The sequence below is a fragment of the Lutra lutra genome, chromosome 1, assembly GCF_902655055.1.
Source record: "Lutra lutra chromosome 1, mLutLut1.2, whole genome shotgun sequence".
NCBI classification, from domain to species: Eukaryota; Metazoa; Chordata; class Mammalia; order Carnivora; family Mustelidae; genus Lutra; species Lutra lutra.
Window position 1 is genome coordinate 127,242,965 of NC_062278.1, and position 14,966 is coordinate 127,257,930.

General features: G+C 44.5%; 1 protein-coding gene across 2 annotated transcripts in view; it reads right to left on the bottom strand.

The window, feature by feature from the left end:
• Positions 1 to 424: 424 nt before the first annotated feature.
• CLDN18 (claudin 18) overlaps positions 425 to 14,966 on the bottom strand; it is a 28,958-nt gene continuing 14,416 nt past the window's right edge. For both annotated transcript variants that reach the window (XM_047736151.1, XM_047736144.1), the window contains exons 2-5: positions 8,501 to 8,665; positions 7,757 to 7,874; positions 3,538 to 3,648; positions 425 to 2,616 (exon numbers count right to left, since the gene is read on the bottom strand). In XM_047736151.1, the coding sequence (XP_047592107.1) occupies positions 2,445 to 2,616; positions 3,538 to 3,648; positions 7,757 to 7,874; positions 8,501 to 8,665 (566 nt within the window). In that variant the 3' untranslated portion in view covers positions 425 to 2,444. The remainder of the gene's footprint in view (positions 2,617 to 3,537; positions 3,649 to 7,756; positions 7,875 to 8,500; positions 8,666 to 14,966) is intronic.

Below are 14,966 nucleotides of genomic sequence, written 5' to 3' on the forward strand. Positions count from 1 at the left end.
CTGACTCTACAGGTCATGTTTCTTAGCTTGATTCAGCCTCAGTGAGTATAGGAGCTGGTGAAGCCAGCCCTTGACAGCATTAAGATAGGCATTGGCTCTCCTGTTTTACTAGCTCGTGAGCAGGCCAATGACATTAGACACTTCAGGCTGGTGCACTGAGGGTCAGACAGGCTAAATGTGGTCCCTGGATCGCATGCAGCATGCCTGCCTACTCTGGAAAGTCCTTTTGATTCAGTCTTCTCAACTTGCAGGAACCACTAAGTGGGCGGAATCAGACCTCATTGGCCTCTAGTCAGCCAGGCTACTGCTGAGCAGGGAGATTCTGCAAGCAGAAACATTCCAGAAGATGCCCTCATCTTTGAGGTGCTGAGACACCCCCCTCCATGTCCTGAAGCTTAGGACAAAAAAGCAGGAGCTATTCAAATGTGAGATAATAGTAATTTTAATATTTAGTTCACAAAACATGCAGGTCAATAGTCAATGCATATACAATAGGCTAGAGCAACAATAACAAAATTACAAAGCACAGTCTAACTCACGGAGGCTTTCATACAACAAAGGATTGGGTAGAGAATGTGCTGATTAAAAACCCAGCTGAGCCACACCTCAGTGCCTCAGACGGACCAGGGACTTTCTGGTGGTAGCAAAGAAGGCTCATTGTGCCCATGGCCTTCAAGTCAAATCCTGAGAACCCGCACAATCTCCATGCCCTTGGTTGCTCAGTTTTGTCTTCCCCCATCTCTGCCTTTTTGTTGTTGTTGTTGTTTTTCTTGGATTATCTATCCACCCTTTATCCCATCTCAGACAATGAGTTCCATGAATACCGTATCTGATGTAGCTTAGAACCATTGCGGTCTCAGTGAGAAGGGTCTCTGAGTTTGCTTTGGATGTTGGTGAACAAAATTCCTCTCTGTTTAATGGGCTGTGATCTGGTTTTCCCCAGACATACTCTGTTGAGTCTGAAGACCCCTATGAATAGTCACCCAAATCCCTGGAGGCCACTTTCACATGAACTTGGTGAAGGGACTTTTTTCCCCAAATAATAACCCAATGGTGAGATTCCCCCAGTGCCAGTGCTGCTCCCTGATTGGGTAGTTTTGAGACACTGCTCTTATTTTACTTCCCTGGGGACCTATTCTGGCTCTGGTGCTAAGATGGAATTCTGGTGGCCTGGAAGGAATTCAGGTTTTCTGCAGCAGGCATGTGAACACAGGGAAGGTGTGTGGCTGTCAAGAGCTTTCAGTTCTTGAACATCCAATGGTCCAACCACTGTAGGTAAAGTTAGTGAAGGGAAGAGCTCTCTGAGTATCAAAGCTGACCACAGTGCCTAGTAAGTGTTCCTGTCAACTGACAGTGACCTCTAGCCATGCAAATGTGCACAGGGGTCACTTGCCATCACATTACATCCAGGCTCATCACTTTGTAGTTGTGCTTGTCGTTTGAAAGAACTGGTTTCAACTCATTCCCTCAGCTTCATCCTTTGGTTTTTACAGGGTTACACTGTATCTATTATGTGTAGTCATAGTCCTGGAGAGCTCAAAGGGAAATAATTAGGATCAGTGAACATTTCATGGAATTCAAACTTAAGGATGATTTTACAAAGTCAACATAGACAATACCAAAGCAATTATTTTTTCATTTTCTTCTATTCATGTGCAGGGGTGAGGCTAATTCAGAGACATTGTATTGTTTCACTAATATTTATTCTAACTATATTGAGAATACCATATATATTCAGATTACCCACAAATATCCTTTTCTCATTCTTCTAGGGACACTTTCTGGCCTGTGACAGAAAGAGGACCTACAGTGGGGAGCCCAGGAGACCCCTGGGGGCATCATACTGGAATTAGCATTTGCCAGCAAAAGCAGAAAGCTTTCCTTAAACTGAAATTGCTTTGGTCCAGGTAATGTCAAGATCACAGTGTAAGAAAACTCAGATAATGAGCTGGAGACATAACAAATATCTTTCCCTATCACCTCTTCTTCAATCAGTATTTATTAGTAGCCAAGTTGGCGGGGGAGGTTAAAATCAAATAGCAGGAAATGATGTCTTTTGATGGACTCTCCTTTTTTCCTTGCAGAATTGTTCTGGGGGACGAGTTGGGAAATAGATCATCGATGGGCTATTGTCTGATAGGAATTCAAACCACATTCTATCATCAGATTAGAAAGGTTAAATTAAAAAAAAGAAATAGGGGATTGGAAACCGTGAACGGTAGCCTCTAATTCATATCTGATAACTCAGATGTTTTTGTGATGGAACATTAGAGACATAGAGACATGTGGCCCAGACCATCTGGCCACCTCCTGGGTGAAATCAAAGTTTTTCTAACTTTCAACTGTGAGTCAAAAGCAATCAGGAGTCAAGGTAAAATTTCCTTGTTTTTCAAGTACGTTCTAACTGGGTGATTCTTTTGCCCATGCCGAGGTGTCTTGGAGCGCTACACGTAGTCGTACTTGGAAGGATGAGACTGTACCTCGTCCTCTGTGCGGGCACCCCCATCGTATATCTTCCTGTTTTTGCTATTGGGCCCAAAGGCAGTGCTGGCCTTGAAGCCTCCGGGCTTATAGGCGACATTGTGGCCTGAGGCATGGTAAGACACAGCTTTGTAGCTGAAAGAAAAAAAGAAACATTCCATGACCACAGATGTATTTGGTAAGAGGATAACCCACTCCATTTACCCCAGGATATCTTGGTTTTAGCACTGAAAGTCCAGCATCCCAGGAAACCCTTAGTCCTGGGCAAACTCAGATGGTTGGTCACCCTAGGCTTTGAGACACTGGTTTTTCTGCCTCTGCACTGGAGCAGAATTTCTTGTTTTGTATTAGAGCCGGTAATTCATGACTAGTGAGTTCCCTCTGTTAATCAATTAAAATGAAGTTGAATCAGAAACAATGTCTGGGGGAACATGGTTATGCCAGAAAAAAAAAATCACAGAATTTGTAAGCTGGAAGGCACATGCATGGAGCCACTCTTCTCGCATCTGCTCAATTTATGGATGAGCTAAGAGAGGCCCAGAGAAGGCAAACGATCTGCTAGAAGTCATAGGACTAGTTAGCAGTAGATCTGGCCCAGGTTTCTCTGCAGCAAAACTTTGGCATTTTGGAACAGAGGACTCTGTCATGAGGGCCTCTCCTGTGCATCACAGGAAGTTTAGCAGCACCCCCCCACGCCCCTGCACTTGATCCCAGTATCACCCCTGCCCCACTGCAAAGCTGTGGCAAGAATCAGGAGTCTTCAGCTGTTGCCAAATATCCCCTGGTGGGCGGACTGCTTTCAGCTGAGAACCATGGAATCCTGAAGTCAGAGGGAACCTGGGGGGATTATTTTTTTCTCTCAAACAGGATCATTCCTAAATCCACTCAGCTGAAATATTCCTATTCCATTCTTTAGGTTCCCCATAAAAGAGAGGGTTCAGGATCCTTTACTTAATAAGTTCTTCCATAAACCTAGACTGATCATTCTGGCTCCAAATTATACTTTAAAATGGACTTGGATTAAATGTTTGATTGCACTGGGATGGGGAGACTCACTTGGTTTCCTCAGGCGCCAGGCCCCGGCAGGCAATGCACATCATCACACCCCCAATTAGTGTGAGGCCTCCAGCAACCCAACCCACGAACAGAGCCGAACCAAAGGTGTACCTGAGGGGGAAAATGAAGCAATGAATGTGGGCGACTCAACCCTCCAGACTCCACCCACTGTACTTGGCCACACCCATCCTCTCTTGTCAGTTCTTGTGGCTTCCACACCCATCCTGGCCCATGCCACTGAACACATACTCCTTTGGGCCTTGGCCAACTGAATGAGGTACCTTAGAGAGCAGAACTGGGACGGAAGCTAGTCAGCCAAACGGCAGTGGGATTCTGTGGCCACTAGCATCACTCAGGCATGGAATTAATTATAAGTCTCTAATCTCAGAGAAACATCTTTGGAAATCCACCTCCCTCCCGATTGGCATTAGGGAGTGTCTTAAAGGTTTGGCAAGAGGAATTTGAGAGATGTGGAATCAGTCTGAAGTTATTATTTCTGAAAGTATTTTGGCCCCTTGAGTTCTTCCTGTGGGCCAATAAGCTTTTATCTTACCTAATTCAAGTACCCTGGAAACTGCCCATGCAGGTAGGAGCATTATCTTCAGAAAGAACTAATGTGAAGGGACCATTCATTCTTCCATTCATTGTTTATGCATCTGTTCAACACGTATTTATTGAGCTCCTACTATGTGCCTGACACGGCACTGGCACTGGGACATAGGGAACACAGATTCTACTTTCCCAGTGCTTCTGTTCTAGAGCCCACACTGAAACTTTAACCTGTGTCATCTGACTCCAAAGCTGGTACACTTCCCATGCCTCCACAAGACAAGAGGGACTTGTCACCTCTGAGCAGGATTGTCTGAGAACAAGGTGTCCTGAAAATAAAATAATTCTCATTCCAAATGGACCTTTGTGGGTAGTGGAGACTGTGACCAAAAGCTGTTAGGAAGTCAGTGGGTATTTCAGTGTTAGCTGGTAACTTTCCCTTCGTCTCCAAGAATCTCACAGGAAGGGAGAGCTCAGCAAAGTGGATGCCTGCCCATGGAGGTTTTCCCCTTGGGCTCATTAAGGATCATGGGGATGTTTGTAGAACACTGTGAATCACTGGTATGTTTAAAAATCACAAAATAAGAACATTATACTAGTACTTGGAAGACAGAAATGTGTGCAGACCTCTGCAACCTAAGAAAATAAGATACTTTAGATGTGCTTAAAAAGTATACACATTTTAGCAGGATCAAAGTAAGCAATATAAGCTGGATGACCAAGTGTAATGTAAAGGGCAGAGCTGGCAGACTTAGCTCAGGGCTTGAAAAAGTTCTGGGAGAACATTTATTTGTAGGCTATTTTTATTTCCTTTGGACTAGGAAAAGACAGGCATTTGGTTTGAGTGCTGTTGGCTTGGAATGAAGAACCCCATCCCACCCACTTGGTCCTCCCCATTGTAGCTAGGGGTTTAACAGCTGACCTCTTCCTAGAACTCCTCTTCAGCCCCTGGGTGAATCTCCTGGGGGCAGTCCTGGTCCCTCTGCCCTGACAGAAACCCTGTCCTTGATACCCCTATGGATGTTTGAGTGACTGCACAATGTTAATGATGACAAAAATCGCTCCAGTTATTGAGCCCTTACTGAGACTGTGATGGACTCTTTTATCACAATTTTATTTAATTCTTTCATCAGTCCCATTTGGCAGGATTTATCATTCCCATTCTATAGATGAAGAGACAGATGCTCAGAGAGGCTAAGCAACCTTTTCAAAGACCCAGGAAGGAGTTGCTGGGATTCAAATGCAGATCCCTCTGCCTCCAAAGCCCTCATTGTTAGTCATGAAGCTAATTCTATTTTCTGTGTAGGGGGAATGAGGTCCCTTCTTTAACTTAGACCTCTTGGTCAAGGTCAGCAAACTTAAATACTTAACTGGGTTGGCTATGGAATTGAAATGAGTGAAGTGGGTTGGGTATAAGAAAATATTTCACTTTCTTAGCTCTCTCATATGGGGAAAAAAACCCCACAAGCCCAGTGATAAATGACCTCAGAGCTGGGACTTTGATAAACTGGAGAGGGTGAGTCCTTGCTAAGAGGGCGTCTGTCTCTTAGCTGCAGAGATTGTCATCATTGAGGATGAGGGCCCAGTACAGTCAGATCTGATTTTTTTTTTTTTTTTTGCAAGAAGCTGGGAAAACAGGTTTTGTGTGTGTGTGTGTGTGTGTTGTGAAATATCCTTGTAGAGAGCACTAATGGTGCTCCACCCAGGTCCCCTATATTCCTTTAATCATTTCTTCAGTTCCTATGGTCTTTGCCTTTGCTTGCCAGCCCCCATGTTTCCCCCCTGGAGCTCTAGCTTTGGTACAGTCCCTGGAGCCATTTTACCCACAAGCACAGAGGCTGACTAGTGCTGAAGTGTGACAATTTGAAGTCAGGGCAACTCGGAGGTTGTCTTGTTCACAGCTCCTCAGGATTGGGTTGAGTCCCAGACTTCATTACAATTACTCCCTTCTCTATCCTGGGTTCCTCTCTCCTACCCAGTCTCCCCTTCCTTAATAAATCGCTAAACAGAGCCTTGGGATCTGTTTCTCAGGATCTGTTTCTGAGTAACCCAATCTACGACACACTTCTACTTTTTAAAAGTTGGTGATTAATGCAGGTTATAAAATGCAATGTGTAGGCTAATACAACATATCTCGCAAGCTGTGTATAGCATGAAGGCAGGCAATTTGTAGCTCAGGTATATTCAATGCAGCAATAGCAGAGGAAGGGATACCAGAAAGCCCAATGGGGTACCAGAAAGTCCCTTCAACTGACTGTCAAGGCCTTTCTTGGAAGCTGTACTGTCCTGGGTGATTTCTGGGTAGACAGGATAAGAAGACAGAAGAAAGGGAAAAACTGCTGCCCATCCACGGAGGAATGCATTCAGGAGGACTCTCAGAATACTGTAGTCTCCATCTCAGGATATAAGTTGGCTGCCGAAGGGATGGGGCAGGTTTTAGGGAGATGGTGTGGGAGAATGATGGAGGCATTAGTCCCAGGTGCCAGTTGGGTGGATGACCCCGCTAGGCAGGGACAGTGACTCCAGGCACCCAGATACTCCAGATAAGGTGGGCTCTTCTAAGTAGGCTGACCAACCATCCTGATTTGCCCACGAAGGAAGAGTTGCCCAGGATGTGGGACTTTCAGCGCTTAAATTGGCAAAGTTCCCAGAAAACCAAAATGAATTGGTCAGCATACATCTAAGTTGTCCTTGTAACCAAGAGATAATGGAAAAATCATATAGGAGGATGGGAAGAGCTTATGGGGATCATTTCCTCCTCTCTTGAAACAAAGCAGAGCAAAGATGGGGACTGGAGTTCCAGGGAGTCAGAGATTAATGGATTCATCCCAACCTCATCCCCTCTTTGTATCCCATGATGGTGTGGCTGGAGAAATACCAAGTGTATCCACTCCAGAGACGACAGGTCACTTAGATATAATATTTACATGACTCTCTCAATAGAAGATCTTTCTTCTTTAAGAATTTGCTGCTGCTTCTTGCTTGAAGTACATCTCTTTGAAGTTGTTAAATGAACATGGGTTTCAGAATTGCTCTTCCATCATTTAGAAGTTCTACCCTCCTTTAGACACCAAATTATCATGGGGGTTCATCTCCCTCGGCTAGACCATAACCTCCATGAGGATGGGGACCTTGTCTTATCCCCAGCACTCAGAACAGTTCCTGGCCCACAGCAGGTGCTCCATACATTTGTCGAATGAATGCATGTATGAATGAAATGAAGATGCAGCTGTACAAGGAAGAAACATAACATTACTCTTCACACCTGTACCACACTCTGCTCAGTTCTACTCAAGCTTTCACCTGTCCCTAGCCAGGTTCCTGTCATGGCCTGGAGATGCAGGTTGAGGTTCATTTACATGCCTGGGCTAATAGTGCCTGTTTCATTGCCACCACAATGGGGCCTGTGTAAGCGTCTTAGATAAATACTGTGAACTGTCGCTGTATTTCAATGCAAATGTCAGCTCAGCCTCAAGTCATAGCACCGAGGATATTTCACTGAAATGAAGTTTATGAATTTACAGATCATTGTTGATTTACGATATGGCATGGTTGCCTCTGATAAATTTTTGCTATTTCAGGCACTGACAGTCACATTAAGCATATGTGTTTAATAGGATTTTTACAACCGTACTCACCACAGAATACTAAGACTAGATTAGGAGGTTACCTGGTCTGAACGGTCTGCACCATCCCACCCATGCCGGTGTACATGTTAGCTGTAGACATCCAGAAGTTAGTAACAAGCATGTTGGCAAATACAGATACTCCAACGATTGCACAGAGACCTGTGGGCCAAGAATGAGAAAGCTCCAGAGTCAGCTTTAAAGGGATCACAATGTTTCTGAGGCAATGTGTGCTTAAATGAGTTTAGATGAGCAGGCTGGAGAATATTCCATTCCTGTAACAGAATGGCTAATCCAAGCATTGATTCTTGAATTCCCTCTATGTGCTAGACATTGTGTTAGGTGCTTAGACTCTCTTATCTTGCTAATTGTGGAAGGATTTGTATGTGTGCAGGAAGAGATTTTCCAGGCATCTTAGGACAAGGGATTAATAATACAAATATTTTGGGCCTGGCCCTTTCATGATGTTAAGTGCTCTTCTCTTAAAATCATTTTTCTAGAGTCTTACCAAAATAATGCCTTTAGGGACTGAGTCACATGACTACCTTAGGATTGATAATCTCTTCTAATAAAGTGGGGTGGCAGTTAAGGGGGACCTTAACACTCATCACAATTCTGTACAGCATAACTGGGCCCTAATCTCAGATCTTGAATCCCAGTGTGTAAAGCTCTGATCCATGCTCCAGCCATGCTCTGTAGAGAGAAGTCGTGTTTCCTCTGCCAGAATGATTTTGCTTTGACATTCCCAGAAGTCCATTTCAGAGAGGGAACTTCAGCTCCTTGTTTACCTGAGATGATGAACATGATCCCAGAGGTCAGTGTCATGTTGGCTTTGGCGGAGTCCTCCATGCTGCCAATGCGGATACACTTCAGGGCAAAGATGGACACCAGGAGGCTGATGGCACCCAGGACAATGCCCACGATCATCAGGGCTCGTACTGCTTGCAGCATGGCTGCAGAAGGATGAACAAGACACGAGCTGCAGATAAGGCCACCTCCACATGACTGATTAGGCTTTGGCTCAGTAAAACAAAGCAACCACAATCAACCAGCACCAAATTCCCAAGAAATAGCAAATCCACAAACTGTGACCCTTGCCATCACCAGGGGACGTAGAGTTGTGAGAGATGCAAAACCTTATGTACATTCCTCTGATTGTTGAAGGACCTGCCCATGGTTGTCTGTAGAATGAGGACATTGTGGAGGTGGGACAGCCAGTGGAATTGAGCTATTCCATTTCCTCATTTTAAAGCTTGATAATCTGTGGTCTACTTACAGGAAATGGCTTGACCAAGGTGATATGAAAAATTATTGATAGAACTTACAGTAAAACTTACAGTGACTTTGACTTCTAACCTAACTTTTTCTCTTCTAGTCTCTTCATATGGGCTCAAAGCTTCATATTGTTGTGTCCATTTTAGAGAAACCCAATATTCATTTATAGCACGTGATGAGCAAGTTTACTAGGTGATATACCAAGGGCACCGTATTTTTGTCTCTTTGCAAAGGGACTACTACAGTCAGGATGAGTCATAGGTTTTGGGTGTATAAGAAAAGCCTGATGTCTCAATCACAGGCCTTTCAACACAACCACTTTATCATCAGTTCCCTTCTCAGGAAGCAATGGAAACTGTAGGTTCTGCTGGGACCCTCCAGCAGTGACCTCCCTTCCAGATATAACCACATTGGTTTCTAGTGTGTCCTTAATATGTAGTGACTCATCCCAACAGTTTTTTTCTGAGCCCCAATGACTAGGCACAGGGATGACCTTAATTAATAGGTCAGCATGGCCTCTGCACTCATGGATCTTATGCCAAAGTGGGGAAAAACAGTCATTAAACATGCCCACTACAAGCATAATGCATTTTACAAAAGAAAGACAAAAGAGTCCCTGGTGTTCTCCAGAGGGAAAGGCCTGAGCGTGGGTATTTCTGATAGAGTAGAACTGGAGAATTGTGGGAAGCAAAGCTCTGTCTTACCCTAGTTATCATAGCCAATTACTACATTTTGATTGAAAGCTATCAGTGGCTTTTTAGACATTAAAAAACTTAATCCACAGTAAAAACAAAACAAAACAAAACAAACCCTGCAATGTGGGTGATATGATTACCTCCATTTTATAGTTGAAGAAACTGAGAGTCAGAGGTTAGAGAGCTTCAAGGACACATACCAAGGAACAAGCAAGACCTGCGGGTCAAACCCAGAACCATCCCAAAATGGTTACTTTCTCCATCACAGTACATCACTTTGAGGTACCTAATCCTGGAAAAGCAGGCTGCCATCAAGGTCAGGCGATCTGTAAGCACCTAAGAGAATGTATCCTCCAAACATGGAGACTCAGCCGTGAAATATCATCCCCTCAAATGGATGCTAAGAATGTATAAGGAAATAGTCTCTAAAAATCATCTCAGGGAATTACCTGTCCCAGGAGATTATTTCTAAATGTGACTCTCCAGACAAGGAATTTCCTGGGAACAGTTTCTCTCTAATCTCTTCAGGAAGATTTCTGTCTGAAATATGGCCTTTATCACTGGACCTGCCAGCTCACTCACTCTGAGGTGCATCTCACAAAGCAGCTGGTCAGATGGAAGAATTGGCAATCAATGAAGTCTATTGAAAAAGGAGAGGTAGATCATGCGGAACTCATTCAAGAGCCTTCTGCATTGTCTGAGGAATGGAAGCCCAGGCAACCTTCTCACCAGGTGTCTCCTTGTATGGAGATGATGGTATCCAGCCATTCTAGTTCTACTCTACTTGATTCTGATTCTCTTCTCCCTGAACAAACTTCTGATTTTAACTTTGCTTCTCTGCTGAGAAGAGAATTCTACATACAACCATCATCAGTCTTGGTCCCATTGGCAACTATATTAGCAGGGTAAATGTGTTGGTTTATGGTGTGGGTCAATCGTGTAGGATCTAACCATTCTTTCCTGGGAGAACTGACTGATTAACACTGGCATCTTGAGATTACAGCTGAGTTCTCATGTCAGAGCCGCGGTGACCCCGGTAGGGCAAGGAGAGCTCAGGAGGGACTTTAGAGTGGCCCTTGGATCCACTCTTAATACAGAAGGGCTCTAGAGTGTCACCTATGTTCTCTGAAGCCTTGCTCAAGGGCTTGGCTGGCTCCCAGTGGGAGACTGGGAACAAACAGCCTGTTCATTCCTTTATTAACAAATATAAGCATGTGTCAACTACTTGTGTATTCATTTACATCTTTGTGTTTGCATCCAGCATATGTTGGTATATACTCATAGCCATAGTCACATAATCATACAACTCATCAATGAATTCAGTCATTCATTCATCGAATATTTTAAAGCTCAAATTCTCTACAAAACCCTTTGTCAGATGCCATAGGAGGTATAAAGTTTCACAAAAAATAATCACTGCCTTAAAGCAGTGTATGTCTTGGGAAGGTCATATTTTTAAGGAAATCCTTAATCCATATTTTCTGGAAGTCCTGAACCTCAAGTTTCTTTTCACTTTGGGAGTACCTTGTAATAAGTAATAAGTAATAAGTAATAATAGACCCACTTTCTCACAGTTGCTCATGATATGGTTCTAGTTTTCTTTAACACATACAATTACACTACAAGCGTGGTTTGGGACAACTATGGAGAGAACATCCAGGCAGCAGCCCCAGACTTGAGAAAATATTATTCAGGCTCTACTAATATGTATGTTATTACCAGAAAACTGGACATATGGGAAGAGAAAGGGAGTTGACTTTCCCTTCATCTTGTCCCCATGGGCCTCTCGTGAGCTTCAAATCCACCCAAAATCTGATTGGAGGTTTTATTTTTTATTTTTTATTTTTTTTAAAGATTTTATTTATTTATTTGACAGAGAGAAATCACAAGTAAGCAGAGAGGCAGGCAGAGAGAGAGGAGGAAGCAGGCTCCCTGCTAAGCAGAGAGCCCGATGTGGGGCTCGAACCCAGGACCTGGGATCATGACCTGAGCCGAAGGCAGCGGCTTAACCCACTGAGCCACCCAGGCGCCCCTGATTGGAGGTTTTAAACACTGCTCTCATTCTGACATTTTAAGCCTTAAGCTATTCAGAGAACAAAATCACTTATCCCTTTTGAGAACCACCTAGCAGGGCATCTGGTTAAAACAGCCAAAACCCAATCAACCAACCAACCAAACAAATAAAAACCAAATAAACAATATTAATGAGGCAAGATAAAGGATGTCCCTTCCTCATTCTACATTTCTGCTGGACTCTTGGTGAGGGTGGAATCATGGACTCTTTTGACTGAGTAGTTTTAATGTTTGTTCCGGAAAACATAACACCAGGTGGCCGTGGCTGAGGCACATGATCTTGCCTGACATTGCTGGATTAGAAGGGCGGTGAGACTGGCAAGTGGGAGGTGAAAGCATGGTGGGCTTGCCTCATGTGGAGTTGCTGCTGCTGTGCCACGGAAGCCCTTGGGTACAGGAGCCCTGGGCAGCCTGTCCTGGTCAGCCTTTGCCTCAGGCTCTCAGAGGTCCTTTTTCCTCTGTGGAGTCACATTTGCATGACAAGGCCTCGTTTCTTTCCTGCTCTCTTGATCTCTGGATTTTGGATGAACAATGGCACCTGCTTTGAAATAGGAGTCCACCTTCACCCTGAGAACTTTTTTATTTCTTAGACTCTGTTTCTAGCTTATTCCTACCCCTTTCTGTGGTTGGAAAAGATACAACATTGTTTTATGTTTTGCGTTTAATATCTTGTGGGATGACTGTCCAAGTCTCAACCCTGGACCTGGATAGATGGACCAAAGACTGCCTTGCTTTGGAGATTCCTTGAGGGGTTCTTCTGAGAGTGGGAGCTGTGGTGGGGGCAGATTCCAGAAAGTAGGAGGAAACGTTCTCTACCACTCATTGCTAGAAACCCCCTAAGCCTAGAAATGACCATGGACATGCATGGGGGTGACCTCCTTTCCAGTTGGAAGATTTTACCATCTGGAGTTCTAATTCTTCATAGATAGGTAACCAGAGAAACTGCTCCCAAAGGAGGTAGGTTTCTCTTTTAGCCACTCTGTCTCTTATTTGCTATTCCAAGCAAGAGGCATATAGGCTTATCAGCTGATAACAGGTGAGTCAAAGGCTCTGTAAACTGATTCCCTGCACCAAAGGTGTGACTACAGCATTCTTTCCAATGAACAATGAGGCATTATCAGGCTTGAAGGGTGGGCAGGATTCAGGTCTGACAGAAGCAAACAGAAAAAATGGGAACTCAGTGTTCCCTCCCAGTTGCAAAATATCTAATTCCCCCAAACCTGCTATGGACTGACAGGCAGGGTGCCTTTGGGTGTGGTTCTCAGCCCTGGTTGTACCTTAGCATCTCCTGGGGGAAATTTTAAAGAAATGTTAATGTTTGCCTCCACCCCTAGAGATTTTCATTTAATTGTGCAATAACACAAAATTTTAAGGAGTAATCTGGGAAAACAGCCCTCCACAGGGCTCAGGAGGAGGTACTCAGAGTGACGAGTTGAGAGGAAAGAGTCCCCAGTGGCTGACATCCCTGAGCTATCTGGGGTGTTGGGGAGTGGGGCTTATAAGACAAAGGTGTGACCTGGGTCATTTGTTTGTGGCAGTTAGAGAGGACCCACACCCCAGGCACAAAGTGGCTTCCGACTGGAGGCACGGAGGGCTGATTGAGGAGTCCAAAGGAGGGCAGCCCAGAGGAGGGAAGTCTGAGGCCCGACCTCAGAGAAAAGGTCCTTCAGAACAAGGTAGAAGGGCCTAGATTCTCCTGAGATCTCAGGGAACTAATATGGAAGTCCTTTGTATCTCATGAAATTCTACAGAACAATGTGAAGCCAGGTAGGTGTTGTTAGGCAAATCTTTTAACCTCACTGAAGCAGAGTTTCCTCAGCCCTGGAGTGGGACAGAGTTATCTCTTGCAAAAAGATGTTGTGAACACCAGATGCTACTTGGCACCAGCACAGAACTAAGCCAGGCTAAGCAAATATCAGAAAAAAAGAGAAGAGAAAAGAAGAGAAGAGACGAGAAGAGAAGAGAAGAGAAGAGAAGAGAAGAGAAAAGAAGTTCTCTCTCTTCAGCCCCACATGGCTTTGGCTGGTACCAATGGTATAAACCTGAATCCTGTCACATGCTGATAAAATACGGTTGAGGATTTGAGAAAGCCATGCATGAGGGAATATGAGGGGCCAGGGGGGAAGAAGATTTGAGATGAGAAGGAAGAATAAGACCTGGACCAAGATGGGGGGTGTGGTGGGGGGAAGATCAGGAAAAATGGGCTCAAGATCTGACTGGCAATGAGGGAGGGGGCAGGTGAGGGGTGAGGCTGGGGGCGGGGGTGGCATCCGCCTTCACTGCCCTTCCTTTTCATCTCTCAGGTGGGGTCCAACTATGTGACTCTGGCCATGTGCGTCCCCACTGAGAAATGGTGCCCACTACTGACTGGCCCGTGCTGGAGCATGATACTTTTTGTGTGGCTGCCCCTGCTCTCCAAGCAACAGCCTTGGCAGTCACAAGCTGGGGAGGCATTCTGATTCCTGGGTCTGCATGGGGCCGGCAGCCTCACTTCATGCTGCAGGCACAGATTCTCTCCAGCTTTGTAGATGTGTGCTCAGTTCTCTGTGGGATCTCCTTCAGACACACAATAGTGTGCACATGTTTAGATGTTTGTCCACATATTGAAAAAGTCCTGTTTGGGCTAAAATATGTTTCTTTTGGGAAGAAAGAGAAAGCATCTTGAGCAAAAACCAAGAGGCTCTCCCAGATTTAATTTCAAGTGTATAACTAACTCATAACCACTTTCCCTCTTGGGGCCAGTTTCTTCCACCAGACATTGGAGCACAACTGGTTTCATAGGATTACAAATGCTATTATTACTGCTTCATGTGAAGCAGTCAGCCAATAGGAAGGAGAAATAAACCAGGTGGCTCCTTTGGAAAGGATGCTGAAAAGCAGTTTCATATTTTTTCCTTTGTGGATTTTTGCTTTAGATTTTGTGGAATTGTTTTCTGGGTTAAGTGTGATTTTGTGAAAAACCCCCATTCTTGTGTGTGTAAATACGATCAATGGGTTAATGGGAAACTCCCTAGCTTCCAGTGGCTGTTGTTTTTTCACATTGCAATAGAAAGGGGCAAATGCAGCCAGTTGTATGAAAAAAGAAAAAAAAGACCCTCAGTGCCTGCAAAGGGGCTGGAAACCAATGATGTGCCCAGAACATAGTTGGAATGAAGGACTGAAAGGAGAAAAAGAAGGTCCCTAAATAATCTTTACTTTGCATAAAGATTCA